Source organism: Hydra viridissima, unplaced genomic scaffold (assembly GCF_058129835.1).
Source record: "Hydra viridissima isolate aposymbiotic clone 2 unplaced genomic scaffold, HvirCarnegie_v1 scaffold_5, whole genome shotgun sequence".
Classification (NCBI taxonomy): Eukaryota; Metazoa; Cnidaria; class Hydrozoa; order Anthoathecata; family Hydridae; genus Hydra; species Hydra viridissima.
Window position 1 is genome coordinate 3,292,087 of NW_028324304.1, and position 17,296 is coordinate 3,309,382.

General features: G+C 29.9%; 1 protein-coding gene and 2 pseudogenes across 3 annotated transcripts; 2 read left to right on the forward strand and 1 right to left on the reverse strand.

Annotated features, from left to right (window-relative positions):
• Nucleotides 1–1,889: 1,889 nt before the first annotated feature.
• LOC149888004 (uncharacterized) lies at nucleotides 1,890–4,130 on the reverse strand. Its single transcript, XM_090088981.1, has 8 exons — nucleotides 4,088–4,130; nucleotides 3,701–3,763; nucleotides 3,275–3,298; nucleotides 3,117–3,140; nucleotides 3,004–3,027; nucleotides 2,783–2,918; nucleotides 2,529–2,547; nucleotides 1,890–2,447 (listed from the first exon to the last, which is right to left on the reverse strand). Exons 1-8 carry the CDS (start codon nucleotides 4,128–4,130, stop codon nucleotides 1,890–1,892), a joined length of 891 nt encoding a protein of 296 aa, XP_089945107.1.
• A 936-nt stretch (nucleotides 4,131–5,066) lies between these two features.
• LOC149888005 (uncharacterized) lies at nucleotides 5,067–8,490 on the forward strand (annotated as a pseudogene). The gene is made up of 6 exons (XR_016452943.1): nucleotides 5,067–5,072; nucleotides 5,128–5,353; nucleotides 5,592–5,691; nucleotides 6,111–6,647; nucleotides 7,029–7,185; nucleotides 8,238–8,490. The product of XR_016452943.1 is annotated as an uncharacterized LOC149888005 (transcript).
• A 638-nt stretch (nucleotides 8,491–9,128) lies between these two features.
• LOC145195325 (uncharacterized) lies at nucleotides 9,129–10,290 on the forward strand (annotated as a pseudogene). Its single transcript, XR_016452697.1, has 2 exons — nucleotides 9,129–9,635; nucleotides 9,715–10,290. The product of XR_016452697.1 is annotated as an uncharacterized LOC145195325 (transcript).
• The last annotated feature ends 7,006 nt before the right edge of the window (nucleotides 10,291–17,296 follow it).

The following is a 17,296-nucleotide window of genomic DNA, read 5'->3' on the forward strand; positions in this document are numbered from 1 at the left end:
ATTAAGGCGATCAGTGTAAAGATGCGCCAGTCCATTGCTAGATCCAGCAATGCAGCCCCAAATGCCAATTGAACCTCCTCCTCCTTGAAATTTTGACATGATAAAACGAGTATTATACTTTTCGTTTTTGTATCTCCTCACGACAACCCTTTTCTTGCGATTAATAATTTCAAAATTTGACTCGTCGGAGAAAATTACTTTCCTCCATTGCTCTACAGTCCATGCAGCTCTCTCTTTGCACCATTTTCTACGCTTGAGACGGTCTTTGATACTTAATAGTGGCTTCTTTGTTGCAAGGTATGAATTGAGGTGTTTTTTCTTCATAAGCTTGCTAATTGTTGATCGGCTAACTTGATGTGCACCCAACGCTGTATTCAGGTCTGAGGCGATTTCGGCTATGCTCATGTTTGGGTTGCGTCTAGCGAGCATAACTGCTTTATTTTCGTCCCTTTCTGACATTTTTTTGGGACGACCTGAGCGACTTTTGTCTTTGACTGTTCCAAACTCATTATAATTTTTGAGCGTTGTTCTAACGCTGCATTCACTGATTTCAAGTTGACCTCCGATTTCTCGATTGCTGAGACCACTTTTGTTCAGGCCAACAACTTGCCACTTTGTTTCAATTGATATGCTCCTTAAACCCATATTTTTGTTCTTGCAATTTTAAAGTTTTAACTAACTGTATTTCAAATGATTTTCCGCCACTTCAATATATTCCTCTTATATTTTTTATTGACTATTATTAATCAGCAAAGAGTTTTTAACAAAAACTAACCAAAAAAGTTTTTCTCAAAGGAATTAAACGAGTGTGCTAATACATTTTAAATGAGTGCGCTAATACTTTTGCACGCCTAATTTCAGAAATTTTTCCGAGTAGTCATTAAACTTCTAATTAACTCATAAAAAAAACAAGCAGGTTAACAATATTTGACATTATAATTAAATTTAATTGCTTTTACCTTTCATTTAAAAAAAAAATTAGTTCAAAATTTAAATTACTTTACAATTTATATTGATTTGAAGTTGTCCATAATAAAAAAATTACGAGTGCGCTAATACTTTCTGGAAGCACTGTATATGAATAAAGGTTTTAAATAGAGTTTATGGAAAAAGAGAAATAAGTATTCAAGATTATTTTACTATGTTAGTTAGGGAAGGTGCATGTGCCACGCCCAACGTCCCCCCTCCAATTCTTATTTAAGCTTGAAAATGTTTTTAAATTGTGTTTATTTAAAAAGAGAGATATAACTTTACAAATCTTACCACATTACAAGATGCAAGTTGGAGTATCCACCCTAAAAATAAGCCAAAGATAAAATAAATTTAAAAAATTTTTAAAATACAAAATATAGTAAATTTATGTCTTGGCTTTTAGTAAATGATATTAAAATTCCAATAATGAAACTAAATAAATCATTTTTAACAATAGACACCACGTGAAGGTAAGCCAGAGCCGTCTATCAAAAATGTTTTGCAAGCTACACAACTTGCTGTACCATATTTGCAAGCTAAAAAACTTGCAGTACTCTTTTTGCAAGCTACACAACTTGCTGTACCATATTTGCAAGCTACAAAACTTGCGGTACTCTGTCGGTAATGCTTAAATATACAAAAAACAAAAATATTTTATATAATATATTTTATATATATTCAAATATATATATATATATATATATATATAATTTTATTACTTGGTTTTATTAACTTTCTGTTATTGCTGATATGTTTTAACTTTTAATGAATATCTTGTTTTAAAATTATTATGTTTTCATTATTAACTTTTATTGATTATTATTATTATGATTATTATCTATTATTTTACTTATCTGTATACTTGAAATTATCAATATTAAAAATAAAATAGCATATCAATAACTTTTATATTCCATTTAGGAAAATATTAATTCACCTGTTATAACATCAGCAGCAAGCTGTATTTTTTTCATCTTATATTCAGCAGCTTCCATATCTGTCTCATCTTTTTTCCAGTAAGAAATAGTGTAAATTCCGTCATATAATCCCTTGTTTACCTTTTCAACTCTACCATCATAAATGACAGGTTTGGAATTGTCAGCATCATACCACTCATGACCAAGTTTTCTGCCTACAATTCTCTCCGACATAACATCATCTAAATCTCCAAGTTGCTTTGTAGATAAGTGTTTATATTTATGCATCATTTCACTGGTAGTTAAAATACAGAGCACACGCTCTAACTTTCTTTTTTGTTTTTCGTCTATTTTTTGACGTTTACAACCCAGTCTACCAGTAATCTCTGCTCGAATTTCATTATGTAGTAGTCGTGTTTTCATTCTTTTTTTACGTGCTATGCAAATAGACCACTTAACTGCCTTTTCTCTAGACAACTCGCCCAGATTATCAAGATAATCGATCGTCCTATTCTTTTTGGATCTTAATTTGCTAGATATATAACAAATTGTTGCATTATTGTTGCATTAATTGTTGCAAAATTTGCAATTGATAGGAAAGGTGTGTACATGTATGCAAATAATAGTTTTTAAACTTACTAGTTGTAGTGGATTAGTACTTAAAAGCAATATGTAAAATTTAACATAAAAAAATTAATTGTGAAAGTGATAGGCTGAATAAATAATATGAACAACATATTAATCAATGATAGCTTAAAAAATGTTAATGAGATTGGTCATTTCATTCTACTGCACTTTGAGGGATAACACAATACTAATGCATTACATAGTGTATTTAAATAGAAACATAAATTAGATAATCATTCAGAAACATTTCTAAATCATAAATTTACCAGCAGAAAGTTGTGCACATGTAACTAAAGATAAAAAAAGTTTTTATAAAAATTTGCAATTGATATGAAAGGTGTGTACATGTTTGCAAATAATAGTTTTTAAACTTACTGGTCGTAGTAGCCAATGAAGATGTAACTAAAGGTTATCAAAGTTGTAGTTAAAAAAAAATACTCTAATTGCCAAGATAAACATATTGAAAGGTAAAAATTTGTACACATACCACTTATAGCAGATGTAGAAGGAACTAAGTTTAAAAATTATTTAATAAAAAATTTATATTGCAATGGTCAAAAATATATACACATATTAAAAAGTAATAGTTATTAAACTTACCATTTGTTGAAGACGAGGATGTAACTAAAATTCAAAATTTGTAATAAAAAATAAATATTGCAAAATAATGACTTTGAAATTGGTATTCTTTGAAATCTATTCACAGATTAAAAACTAATTCAATAATCATTACCATATACAAACTGATACAAACTTACCAGCAGTAGGCCGTGTAGATTCGACTAAAAATGTTAAAAAAATTTTACGCAATATAATTTGAAATTGTCAACATCAAGTTACAAATGCAACAATCGTTAAAGCTGTTCTGCTTAAGGTGCAACAACTATACTAAAAAAATGAAAATAAACAATGAAAATATAACTATTCAAATATAAAGACATTATTTTTATAAGCAACAAGCTAAAATTAGGAATGGTTATAAACTTATGTAAACAATAAACACAGATAAAGATAAGTATACAATAAGTAAAGAACATTAACATAAATTTTTTAAGTGTTTCTATATATAGGAAGATATTATAAATGTTTTATTAATATTTACTTAATTTTAACTATTTTCTCTTTGTGATTATGAAAATGTTTTTTTAATTAATAAACCCAATATTTATGTGACTTATACTTACGAAATCTTAAAAAATCCACAAAAAGTTGGGTAGGATCGAAACAAGAAATAAATGTTAGATATGCTTGTATAATAATTTAAACACTAATCCACAGATAAAGAAGTATATAATCCAAATATGATAAAAGACAATAACAATCATTATCATTAAATGATTTGTTTTATAATAAACCACATATGAATACATACTTCATTAGATTAATCTTAACAAAAAACTTCTTAGTGTTTTTAAAATATTAAATGTTTGTGTTTTAAAATATTAAAGCTGTTCCTATTGAATGCCAACAGTTTTAATCTGAAACATTAATCTTTTTTTATGTTATATAAAAAACAATTAAGGTTTTACATTTATTATTTTTGGATATGAGAAAAAAAAAATTGAACTTACTATCTGTTAGTGTTGCCACAAGATTTTTGTTGGGATTGTCCATATTTAATTAAATCTAATAATATAAATCAAAATAATTCAAAATAAGATTTTCATTTGAATCCCCCCCCCTTATCCAGATTTCGGCCCCCACCCGGATTTCGCTTAAAAAAAAAAATTACAGAAAAACCGAAATTAGGTACCTAAAGTCCAACACTAATTAGAGTAATTGCTAATCCTTATTTTTCGTTGAAATTTGGCATGTTCATAGAAAATGCAAAAAGCAAACTATTTTAATAATAAAAAAAGCGGACTTTACATTTCTTCGACTACAAGTCCAAGTGACAACATCAACCAAATTTTCATGCAAAATTCTCAGCAAAATACTCCATAAAATAGTATGGTAGCGATACACAATAGTGATACAAAAAACAAGCCTAACCTTTCTTTTTTTCAAAAGTTGTCAAGGTTTATATATGTTTCTAAAAAGAACCACCTCAAAAAACCGTTTGCCTAGAGCTACCTGAAAAAAGTGGTATACTTGGTATAACACAAATTAAACTAATTGCTTATCCTCATTATTCGTTGAAATTTGGCATGTGCGTAGAAAATACATGAAAGAAACTATTTTAATAATAAAAAAAGCGGACTTTACATTTCTTCAACCCCAAATTCAAGAGAGAACATCAGCCTAATATTTAAGAGCAAAATATCATATAAAAAAGTTTAGTAACCATAATAAAAGTTTTAAAAAAGTGAAGATTAATCTTTCTTCTTTCCAAAAAGTATCTATGTGTATATATGTTTCTAAAAAGAAACTCCACAAAATTACGTCTGCCTCACGCTGCCTCAAAAAAAAGTTAAAAAAGTGAGAGCCAAAATTTTAGCATAAAAATCGGTTCCGTAAATCGCTATTTCCGCGTACCTATATTATGTTATCAATTAAATAAAAACTTCTACTATGGTCCATAGTATGTAAATAGAGAGTTACATCCATAGTATGGATGTAACTCTCTATTTTTAAATTGATTTTCATTTAAACTGATATGTATACATAGTAGCTACATAGTAGCTTTTCTTCAATTCAATTGACTTATCATGAGCAAGAAAATGGAGAGTTATTAGTGATACCTCATGCATGGCTGATAGCAGATAGAGACCGCAAGTTGAATAGTTGCTACTGGCCCCCTTTTGCAAGACAAGAATCTATTGATAAAGCAATACTTAGTTTAACATCTTTTTCTACTTCATGGACACAGCATCAAATCCGGCTCATGGCAGTGGCAGGTATGTACATGAAGAGCTTTAAACTTTGATATTTTTCTCAAAAAATTTTGTTTTGTGGCTAAATTGTTGCAAGATGAATGAAAAAAAATTTAAATGTTAAGTTGTCAAATATTTAGTCTAATTATTATAAAGTCTTACTTGATATATAAAATAATATACATACTACAAACCTTTTAAAATTATTTTATTCTTTTTGTCTTTTAGGATATTTTTAATTTTTTTAACAGGCACTTTTTAGATTCTTACCCAAAAGCTGTTGAAAAGTTAAAAGATATACAATATACTTCAGATTTACAAACTGAAGTTAATGAAATTTGTCAACGTCCAATGAGTAAACAGTACTTAACATTTGTTCAAAAATAGTAGATATTAAACTTATAACTTTGTTCTCTAAATATATTTTATATATAAAAAGAACTTTGTTTGAAACCCCAAATATAATAGCGGGTAAATGTAGACTTGTAAATGTTGGATGGTTATCTTTGCATCAGTAGTACACAAAAAGTTTATTTTATTTATTAAAGTGTTTTTAATTTATTTATTAAAGTGTTTTACTATTATTGCTCAATATGATAAATATAAATTCAAATGTGGCCAATACAGTAAGCAAATTTTTTTGGACAATTTTATTTTCCTATTTTTTTTTTGTCTGATATTTTTGATATAGTAATTGTTATAAGGTTTGAGCTATTAAATTACTATTAATGTTCTAACTGTCAATCATAGTATATAACTTAAATACTATTTTTTTTTTTAGAAAAGCAAGGCAATAAGTTGACAAACTTGAAAATGATAGTGTTAATGAGACTATTAGTTTTGATATTCAAGAGGTAATTAAGCAGTCAAAAAAGTCGAAAGTGCATTCTCCAGCACCAAAAATACCAACTTTTACAATGGAAACTTTAATATCTGGGAACAATAATGCATCAAATGTAACACTAGAACACGATAGATTTTAAGTTGATAAAAGTTTAGAAGAAGATTTTGTATTAGGTAGTTTTTTAGAAAATAGCCAAAATAATAGTTTTATTCCAAAGCTGGTGGCAACAGATGCTGAACATTCAAATTTAGATTCAGTAATTATTTTTTAAAAACTTTGCTAAGCAGACTTTTACAATATTGGCCAAATTAAAGTCAGATTTTTATCAATACTCAACATCTACAATCATTGACTGAAAGGGGGTTTTAATCTGCTGATCACATTCTTGAACAACTTGAACTGCCAATTAATAATGTTAATGATTTTCTAGATTTAAATGTGAAGCTTTCAGATAAAGTTTTCTTTAAACAACTGGTGAGGGCATTGTCATTTTTTAATGCCATTATGTATTTGATTACAAGATATTATAGTATTGTTAATATTTTCTTTTTTTATTACTTAACTATTATAATTACTCATGAACCTTGTTCATTTTATTACTCATGAACCTCGTGTGAAAAAATACATACTTGAGAATTAAGGGTAAAGAGTGTATTACAAACAAAAAACAAAAGAATAAAATATATGTGTATATATATACATACATACATATATATATGTATATATATGTATGTGTATATATATATATATAGACACACACACACATGTACATAAAATTTTAATTAATATTTCAGTTATTATTTTATGTGTTTAATTAGAAAATTAATTTTATATATGCAATTTTTATGATTTAAGGTTGTTGTTTCTTCCAAAGGTGGGACTACTTTAAGAGAAGCTGTAAAATGTATGATAAGGAGCATGTTCACTAATTCACTTTTAAGAAATTTAAATTGGATAGGACAACCTCCAAAAACAAAGTTTGGGAATACAAAGTGTCATGGAGTTATTCTAAGTATGTATTTGTAATATTCTAAAAGTCTGAACACTTCCTATATCTTCAGCTTATAAGATATAGGATTTGATTTTATGATTTATTGATCTAAATGTAATATACATTTTATAAATCTAATCATTTGAGTGTTAAATTTATAATCATCTGAGTTTTTATTGAATGAGTAAGGGTTGGAGTGAATATTTTATTATTTGAGAAAATTGTATTTCATTTTGGTGAAATACCATTTTTTTACTTATTTAGCAGGGTTATTTGTGGCTTAGCAGGCTTATTTGTACAAACATTTTATTTTAGTAGTTTGACTATATATTTTTATGAGTCATTGTTGTCTGTTCAGCAAAAAAAAAGTTTAATCTGTTTACAGCAAAAAAATGCTCAGTGTGACAATTTCTCATTTTGTAATTATGATAGTATGATCTTTTACACATTTTTTAAAATAATATGAAAAAGTAATTCATAACCGGTTATGTAGTGATAAGAATTAAAGTTATACAATTTTGATAAAGTGGTATTTCACTAATCATTCAAGGCCTGGTATTTCACTATGGTATTTCACTAACCATACAGGGAAAAGCAACCAAAACATATCTGTGCTCTTGCTTTAATATATAATTAGAGGCGAGCAGTTATGTGGTGGATATTTTTCAAGTTTTTTTGGGAAACATTTGGAATCCAAGAATTTTTAATCCTCATTTGTTCAAAATGTTGAAGCAATAACATATGTAATGCTGGTACATCATTATAAATGTATAAGATTTTTATTAAATAGAAATTAGTTTTTTTTAATAACTAATTGTAGGTGAGAATTCGTAGTTGGAAAACGTATAAGTTATTGTAACTTAGAGTCGATGAAACAATAGGTCGAGTTGCGGAATCGTGGACGTTCTCCAACTCGATATTGTGTTGAATTGATTCTAAGTTTTGATAACTTACACAGCTATCTTTTGGGTAAAGTTTTATTGTAGTATGTGTTATTAAAATGTGCTTGTATATTTACTTCAACTTAAAATTTTATTTAGTTTGATTCAATAGTTTTGTTTTGTAATTAATAGACGCTATAGCAAGGAATATTCCGACGCGAAACTGTAATGAATGTGATGTTCAAAAAGAAATTGTTCGTTATATACATGAGTCGAACGATAGAGATGGCGGTCGTAAAGAACGAAAAGAAAGAAAATAACAAACTACAACGATTAGTGATATTCCTGATAGTGAATCATCTTTAAATGAAGAATAAAATTTTGAGAATTTTACAATTAAAATATGAAATAAATACAGTACAATTGTATTTGAAAAAGTTCTCTTGTGTAGTGACGTTAAAATGTTGTTGTTAATAATCGCGCCGCTCATTTTGCATAAACACAAATTGCCCAAATAGTTTTTGTTATTTGGAGACTATTTAGTTTACAATAGAGATAAATATCCAGTGGAAGTCATAATATTAGAGGTACACCTGGCGGATATCTAACTAGTCTTTCTAATTGTCAAAACCAGTAAATAAGTTAAACTTCTCAAATTGGTGACACGCCAAACAACTGCTTAACTAAATAATAAACTTCAAGATTTGTCTGTCGTTTTAATATTAGATATTAAGAATTAAGTCCTATATATAGAGAGCCCTATGTATACCCTATATTTTTTAAAAAATTGCTAATATGAATACACTGCTTGACCGTTAAAGGCACGTGCAACTACAGGTCCACTAGCTGACCATTCACAGTACATGCCGCTGTAGGACCATTGACTGACCGCCCAAGGGTTGTGCCACTATTGGTCCGCTCAGTAACCGATGAGCAAAACTCAACTGGTCCATAAGCGGCGCGCCGCTAATGGACCAGTAGCGTTGCCTCTACTGGACCTCTATAGGTCCTCCAAACCATGTTTGCTGGGATGTTTGTATGATGATTTTGCCACCACATACTTCACATAACACAAAACCTCTAGATAGGTCTGCTTTTGGTCAAATGAAAACATATTTTAATACAGCTGCCACTAGCTGGATGCTTAGCAATCCAGGACAAGCCATTACAATTTATGAAATGGCCAGTCTCATTCGACAAGCATGGGAAAAATCTTTCACACCAACAAATATTATGTCAGGATTTCGCGTGACAGGAATTTGGCCTTATGTTAGACATGTATATGGGGATGATATTTTTTTACCATCAGTTGTAACAGAGAGAGATGTGCCTCAAAAACCATGCAGTGAAGGCTCATGTGAGAAATCGATTACAACTGCTACTCCTTCAGATATCTCAGATTTGCGTGTGCAACATGAAGCAGTTATTATAGATAGAGATGTGTCTCAAAAACCATGCAACAAAGGCTCATGCGAGAAATCTAATACAAGTGCTATTCTTTCAGATATCTCAGGTTTGAGTGTGCAACATGAAGCAGTAAAAAAAAACTTACCTGTATTTTCTCCTGAGATTGTACGAGGTTATCCAAAGGTAATTTAAACTAAATATTCTTAGTTTAGGTTTTCTTTAAATTCTATAATTCGATAATACTATAATATATATTTTGCAGGCACCTTCTCGTAAGATTTTAAGACGTGGACGTAAAAAGGGAAAGTGTATGATAGCCACATCAACACCAGAGATTTTAAGAATAAAAGATGAAGTATTAAACAAAAAAAAAGGTAAAAAAATTGTCATTCTAAAATCCAAAAATGTGAGGAAAAACATATTAGGCAAATCGAACAGTGACCTTGATGAAGATTTTAGGAAAATAACAAATGATGTTTCTGCTGATTGTTACTCACTAGAGTTTGAAGAAGAATTGGAAACTATTTCTTTTAGCGTTATTCAAAATGTGAGTGTTAGTGATTATGTTCTTTGCGAGGTTTGTAGTAAAAACACCATTTCTTATTGTGTAGGCATAGTGCAGAAAGAAATAGACACAAATTTTTAAGTAGAGGTCAGCTTCCTGAAATGCCAGAATAAAGAAACTTCTAAATTTGTCAAACCTAGAATTAATGACATTCGTAGTGTGAATATTAATAATATAAAAGCAATCCTGCCTCAACCGCTTGCTGGAACAACATTAAGAACAAAAGCTGAAATTATTTTCCAAGTGAACTTTGGAATCTTAAATGTAAAATAACTTTTTTCTTTTTTTTAACAAAGGAATTTTATTTCTTAAAATGTAGTCTTAATTTGATTGAAAAAGACATTGATAATTTGATATCTTTTTTTTCTTCCTATTATTCATCTCTCCAAGGAGGCCACTTCAGGCGAGGAGACTACGCTTTTTTTTTTCATTTTTAAATATTTTTTATTGTGGTTTCAACCCTCTCTCAATCCTTTAGCTCGGAAACACGAACCTTTACAAACAAGGCCTGCTGCGCGAAGAAACTAAGTTGAGCGTGGCACTTCCAGGGGCGTGGTGGGAGTCGAACTCCAAACCTCTCGCTTACAAGCCAAGTGCTCTACCACGACACAATTCCCGTGTTTTATATAACCCTTTAACAGTCCATGCCCTAATAATACGCAAATCCAAAGTGGTTTCTAAATGTCCATGCCGTAATATTACGCAAACTAAAAGTGGTTCCTGAATGTCCATGCCGTAATATTACGTTTTAGTGTATCTCCTCATAATTTCTGTCTTTTTATGAGTAATTATACTTCTAATCGTCACAAAATTTATTACTGGATAATTAATAAGCTTTTTATTTAATAATTTACTTTTGCACGTGTTCACTTTTATTTTAAATATGGCAGACAAGCATGTTTTTTCAGTGGAAAAATTATTAACGAAAAAGCGAAAATTTACTCACGAGGAAATAGAAAATTATATATTCGATAAAAACGAGGAGTTAAGTGAGATTTCACAAGAAGAGTATAGTTTATCTGATGTTTCTGATGAAGAAAATTCTGAACCAGAGATATTAGAGTTAAGTGTAGAAGAAGAAATGCCTGCATTGGTCGATGCTCTTAGTTCTAGTGACAATTCCTTAGAAAATGTATTTCCTGGCTCATACATAACGATCTGGAAATCTGAACCTTCAAATAATAGAGTTCACCCCTTTGAATTTACCAGTATTTCTGGGTGCAATCAAGATATAGTCAAAAATGATCCTCTTTATTTGTTTGAGCTTTACTTTACAGATGAAATTTGTGAGTTTATTGTTAATGAAACTAATCGATATGCTTCCCAAACTATAAATAAAAAAGAATTATCAGTTAAATCCAGAATGAGGCGTTGGTTGCCTGTGACAGTTTCAGAGGTCAGACAATATATTGCAATTTTTTTATATCAAAGAGTACTTTGGAAACCCACATATGAAATGTATTACACCACAAATCCATGGTTTGCAAGTGCTGTTATTAAGTGGTTTTTATCCTATAACAAGTTCAAGTTAATCGACAAGTTTATTCATTTTGCTGATTCTACCACATTACCAAATAAATATCCTGTTTTATCCAAAATAAGCACAGTATGGGATTATTTGACAAAAAAATTCCAAAAGGTGTATGCACCTACACAAAATGTATCAATTGATGAGTCACTTTTGTTGTGGAAAGGTAGACTTTCTTGGAAACAGTGTATTCGCATCAAAAGTGCCAGATTTGGTATAAAAACTTTTTCATTATGCGAGTCAGATTCAGGATATGTATGGAAATCCATTTTATATACAGTTAAAAACAGGAAAGGTTTACCTATTTCTTTCCATGAAAAGCTAAAAAAAAAATGAACGCAAAGTTCTTTACGAAGAAAAAACAAATATCATGATAACACATTGGAAAGATAAAAAGGATTTTTATACCATTTCAACTTGCACTATTGATGGGGCTAAAAATGTTTTAAGAGCTGGGAAAGAAAAATTAGTTCCTTTAGTTATTGATGATTATAATCAAAATATCGGAGGCGTAGATAGAAGTGACCAAATGATGACATCATACGAAGTTGAAAGAAAAAGGGTAAAAGAGTGGTATAAGAAAGTGTTTACTCATTTATTTAATCAAGCAGCATTTAATGCACAAATAATTTGTAAAAAAATGGGTCGTAATATGACACCTTTAAACTTTAGAACTATGTTAATCACATCAATGATTCAACGATATGGCCAACAGCCAAAAAAATCTCACTCTAGATTGGTAGCAAACAACCCCTTACGATTGATTGACCGACATTTTCCATCATATGTGCCAGCATCTGAAAAAAAAATTAATGCTCAGAGAAGGTGTGTGGTATGTCACAAACACAAAAAAAGAAAAGATTCTAGATATGAATGTGTAGAATGTGATGTAGGACTTTGTGCAGCTCCATGTTTTATGACTTCACTCAAAGACTGAATATTAGAACTTTTTTTTAATAAACATTTTCTATTATTATAGTATGGTTATAAATTCTTATACATGAATAATAGTTTTTTTTAGTGTTTAATAGTGTTAAAATAGTGAAAACTTTTTTTTAAATTAAAAGTAAAAAACGAAGTTTTTAAAAAGCCGGGACATTTAGAGACCACCTCAAAAAAAAACGCAAAACTTATAGCGACCGTTTTTAGGAAAACGCACGGACTGTTAAAGGGTTAAACTAAACGTAACTTTAAAATCGAAATTCGCTCTAATATTTAACTAGATTTGGATTCGTTTTTATATAGTCCCACATCTCCCTCAAATGTCCCGCTTCTCCCGCACACTTGTCCCACTTCTCCCACACTTGTCCCACTTTACCCCAATAGCAGGGTTCCTCTTAAACTAAAAAAATATATACTTTATTAAAACATTCTGTCAATCTTAGGGGATGCATTTGGTGCCCCAAATATTGCTTTATTTGTTAAGACAAGTTTGGTTCAGTTCATACATCAAATAAAAACGTTATTGCAATTATCCTGAAAAAAAATCGTGTCCCACTTCTCCCCGCTCTCCCTTATATTTAAAATCAATTGCTTATAATTATTTGATAATCAATATTATTTTATTTGTATTTTATATATTTAGTTAATTGTAATCTTTCAAAGCAAAAATTACTATATCATGCCTTTTAAATGTTGTGTAACTGGTTGTAGAGGAAACTATGATAAAGAACATAAAGTTAAACTTTTTCCATTACCAAACAAAAACCGTAATCCTCAAGAAAGAGAAAGATGGATTAGATCTATTACAAGAGAAAACATTCCAAATAGTCCAAATACATTCACTTGTGAAAATCATTGACCAGTTAATTATGAAACTTGTCACATTCATGGTAAAATTTGTCCCTTAAATTCACCAACTATTTTCATCTGTGTATTTCAAAGTCAAATTTTTACACCTCCACCAACAAAAAGAAAAACAGCAAAATCACTACCATCTACGCGTAACATGAAACCTGATGAAACTTCAGCTCACTTGGATTTGCATGAAATTAGTTGTTTTGATGATCTTTGCCTAAAGTAAGCAAAGAAGTTATTCCATTTCCAGTAAAATCTTTTTCAGTGGATGATGGTTTAATAGTCCAAAGTAAGGATTATATTGATACCTCTGCTATTCCACAGTTTCTTTTAAAAGTTAAAATTGATATGCGATTTGAAAGTTTTCATTTTGGATCTAAATGCTCTATTATACAACTGTGCAGTAATCGAATACATAAAATTACATCTGACTTACAAATTTTAGAAGCTATTAGATATTTACATTCCGTTGAAATAGGTCATAAAAAAAACATTATCGTACAACAAGTTGTTAGCATGCATGCATTAACATTTGTTGGTAATAAAAAATTTTCTCCAGAAATTCTAAGTAGGGTTTTTGAGTATTTTTCAATTTCAAGATCTCTTTACAGTCGTATTAGAAGATGACTATGAAATGCCAAGTATTGTAGCACTCGGTAAACTTATATCTAAAGTTAGTAAGCTAGAGGATTTTGATTTCCTCAACAAATATTTTATGCAACTAGAAGATCCTCGTCAAAAAATGTAATTATTATAATCGACGATTTTTATGTAAAAACACAACGTATCAAGGGGGTAACTTATTTGGAAAAGCAGTAAATACTCCAGAACATTTTGCAACCTTTGTTTTGAGTTTTATAATTTGCTCGATATTAGGAGGAAAGAGGTTTTTGTACAAAGCACTGCCAGTGTATCATTTAAGTGCTGATTTTCAATATGAACAAGTTGTTGATATGTTAAGTCTGATTCGTTCATGTAGTGGCATTACTGTTACAATTTTATGTGATAATAATTGAGTAAATCAATTATTCTTTAAAAAATTCAATTTTATTTCTCCATGGCGCACAACTGAAAACATTTTGCTCTATGATTATGCACATCTAATCAAATCTATCAAAAACAATTGGTTAACTGAAAAAATGCAAGAGTTAAAGTATTCTGACAGCGGCCTTGAAAAAACTGCAAAGTGGGTTGACTTGAAGAAGCAGGTTAAGTTAGAAAATAACTCTATTGTGAAACTATCAAAGCTTAATGAAGTTTCTATCTGTCCAAAACCTATAGAACGACAGAATGTTGCTTTATGTCTTAAGATTTTTTGTGTTGAAAAGTTAACTGCACTAACAATTCATCCAGAAATGCATGATTCAGGTGGAACTGTTGATTTTATAGAAAAAATTGTAGACTTTTTCAAAACCCTAAATGTAAAAAGTCAGTTCGAAGACGTTAAAACTAATGACTTAAAAAGGGCTGTCTTTGATAACCCTAACGATCAACGATTAAAACTTTTACTTGATATAGCAAGTATGTTTGAAAAAATGTTTCCTAAAAAACAAGGACAAAGAGTAAAACAACTTACCAAAGATACTGTTCTTGCTCTTGCATACACGAGTAGAGGGCTGGTTGAGTTAAATAAGCATCTCCTCAGCACTTCACACTAATATGTGTGTCTAGGAAATTTTTCTGGTGATCCCATTGAAAAAATGTTTAGTAAGCTACGTCAAGATTCTGGTGGAACATATTTTATTAATGTTCAACAAGTTTTACAAAAAGTAAACATTAAGAAAACAAAACTTCTCCTTGATTTAAACACAGATTTTGATGGAATTCAAACAAGTTGTGAACATGCATCTTTGAAATGTGGATTTTTGCTAAATGATGACAATACCTTCAATGTGTTTCATAATCTTTCAAATATGGAGTTAGCCTTGTCTAAGTTTGTAAAAATGGCTTTAGTTTATATTGCAGGATACATCAGTAGAAATGATGCAGGTGAATATGATACACAGTTCTATTACAACGAATTTGGAGAATTTACTAAAGAAATCAACAGAGGCTTGAAGACACATGGAGACAATATGTGTCAATGGGTGATTTATTGATATGTATTTTTTCATCACATCATGTCATCAGTTTGTAGGACAAGTTTTATAAATATAACAATGATGACAGCAGAACTTTATGGATTTGAAAACATAGATAAGTTTCATGGAAAAATACTAACATATTATTTAATAACTATAGCAAGTTTTACTCACCTCGATCGACAAAAGAACCAGCTTTAAAAGTACTTAAATTGTCACAAAAATGATCATAGCGGAGCAGAAATATAAATGTATGTAAAATATGTTTTGTGAAGTTGTAGGGTTTGTGTAATTTGAAAAGTAATCATTTATATCATTAAAAAAAAGTATTGTTTTTTTAGTAATCGATTAAAAAATGTTATCATATTGTAAAAAGTGTTTAAAATAAACAGCTCTCAAAATTTGAAAACAAGCAATTTAGCAGCTAGTAAAGCGAATTTTAAATTTTAGCTCAACTTATTTTTTTACAAAATTGTTTAAATTGACGTATTTGTTTATAAAATATCCGCCTACAGTTTTTTTTTGTTTTTTTTGCGGGTCTTTCAGGCCTGTTATAAAGAAGGCCGTGGTGTGCAGTAAGTATGACAATTGCTGTGCAAAAACATTATCGGGAAACCTTTCTGTTGTATTTATTTGATGATTTTTTATTTGATGTTTATAAAAAAAAATTTCATCCCACACCCTATAATTTTTGACAGTTCGGTTTGACAGGACACCGGTTAAGTATTTGACAAAAAAATGCAAAAATAAACCCCTTTCTGAAAAAAAAAAAAAAAAGAGGACCTTTTAAAGTGTACTGCTACCTAATTAGATTTAGCCATAATACAAAATGGTACATATGTTATAATATATTTATTTTGAGGTGCAAAATATCATGCAAAGAAGTTCTTGAGGCCAATGATGACGCCATTAAGATATATTTTGGTACTGGATACATTTCTTACAGTGTGTTTAAGATCTATGTCACGTTGGAAAATATATTTGGATTTAATGTTAGTTTGTTAATATTTTCTCATTTAAAAACAGCTTTTTTCTTTTAAACTCAATTTCGAAATGAAAAAATCGTTTCGATGCAAAAGTAATTGGTTTGAATTTATTTCGAACTTACCGAAACAAAAATAGAGTTTTGAAAACTTTATTTTTTATCGAAAATTCAACTTTTGCTTCCGTGAACAACCTACGCATTGGTGCTATAGAATCCAAATACAAATGCGTTTAGACAATAGTTGATTGGAACTGGTATCAGTTAGTTCAGTACTAGTATCATTACCAAATGCATTATTCCTTAAAAAACAATCTTTCATTACAAATAAGCAGTGTTTATTATTGCAGTCAGCAGAACTTTCTTCTGAAAAAAATTGATTGCTAGATTCAAATTTATAAAAAAACAATAACGTCTATACAGGCGCTCGCGCATCAGGTGATTCGACCAGCTTAAGATCGCAACTTCTTGCCCTCAGAGAGAGATGGACGACTTTTTGACCAATTCATTATTGGAATTAATGAAGGTGTTATTCTGCGAGCCATTCTTCGGGAACAAGATGCCTTGAGCTTTGACGATTATGTCAAGACTGCATCCGTAGTTGCACAAACTAGATCAGATGCGGCATGATTATCTGTAAATGAAGAAGTAAACACAAGTTTCCGGACGACTAGGACTGAAACAACAAGTTGTATACGAAGAAAGAAAGAAATGAAATGTTACAACTGTGAATAATTAAATCTCTTTGCACTTGAATAAACCTCTCTATGCAAGAAATTCTTGATGCAAAAGACTACTACAAACGTCAACGTAACCTGGAAATCCTTAATGGGACGATTTCGCATTAGGTGTTTCAACAAGAACTTGTCCCAACATAATACTACCCACTAT

What these genes read in the sequence shown, in the direction of transcription:
- LOC149888004 (XM_090088981.1), bottom strand. Translation starts at nt 4,130, where the DNA reads ATGGACAATCCCAACAAAAATCTTGTGGCAACACTAACAGATA. An exon ending in TGTGGATTTTTTAAGATTTC is followed by an intron (nt 3,299 to 3,700) that starts GTAAGTATAAGT and finishes TAACATTTTTAG; the next exon opens with TCGAATCTACACGGCCTACT. An exon ending in ATCCTCGTCTTCAACAAATG is followed by an intron (nt 3,028 to 3,116) that starts GTAAGTTTAATA and finishes TTTTAAACTTAG; the next exon opens with TTCCTTCTACATCTGCTATA.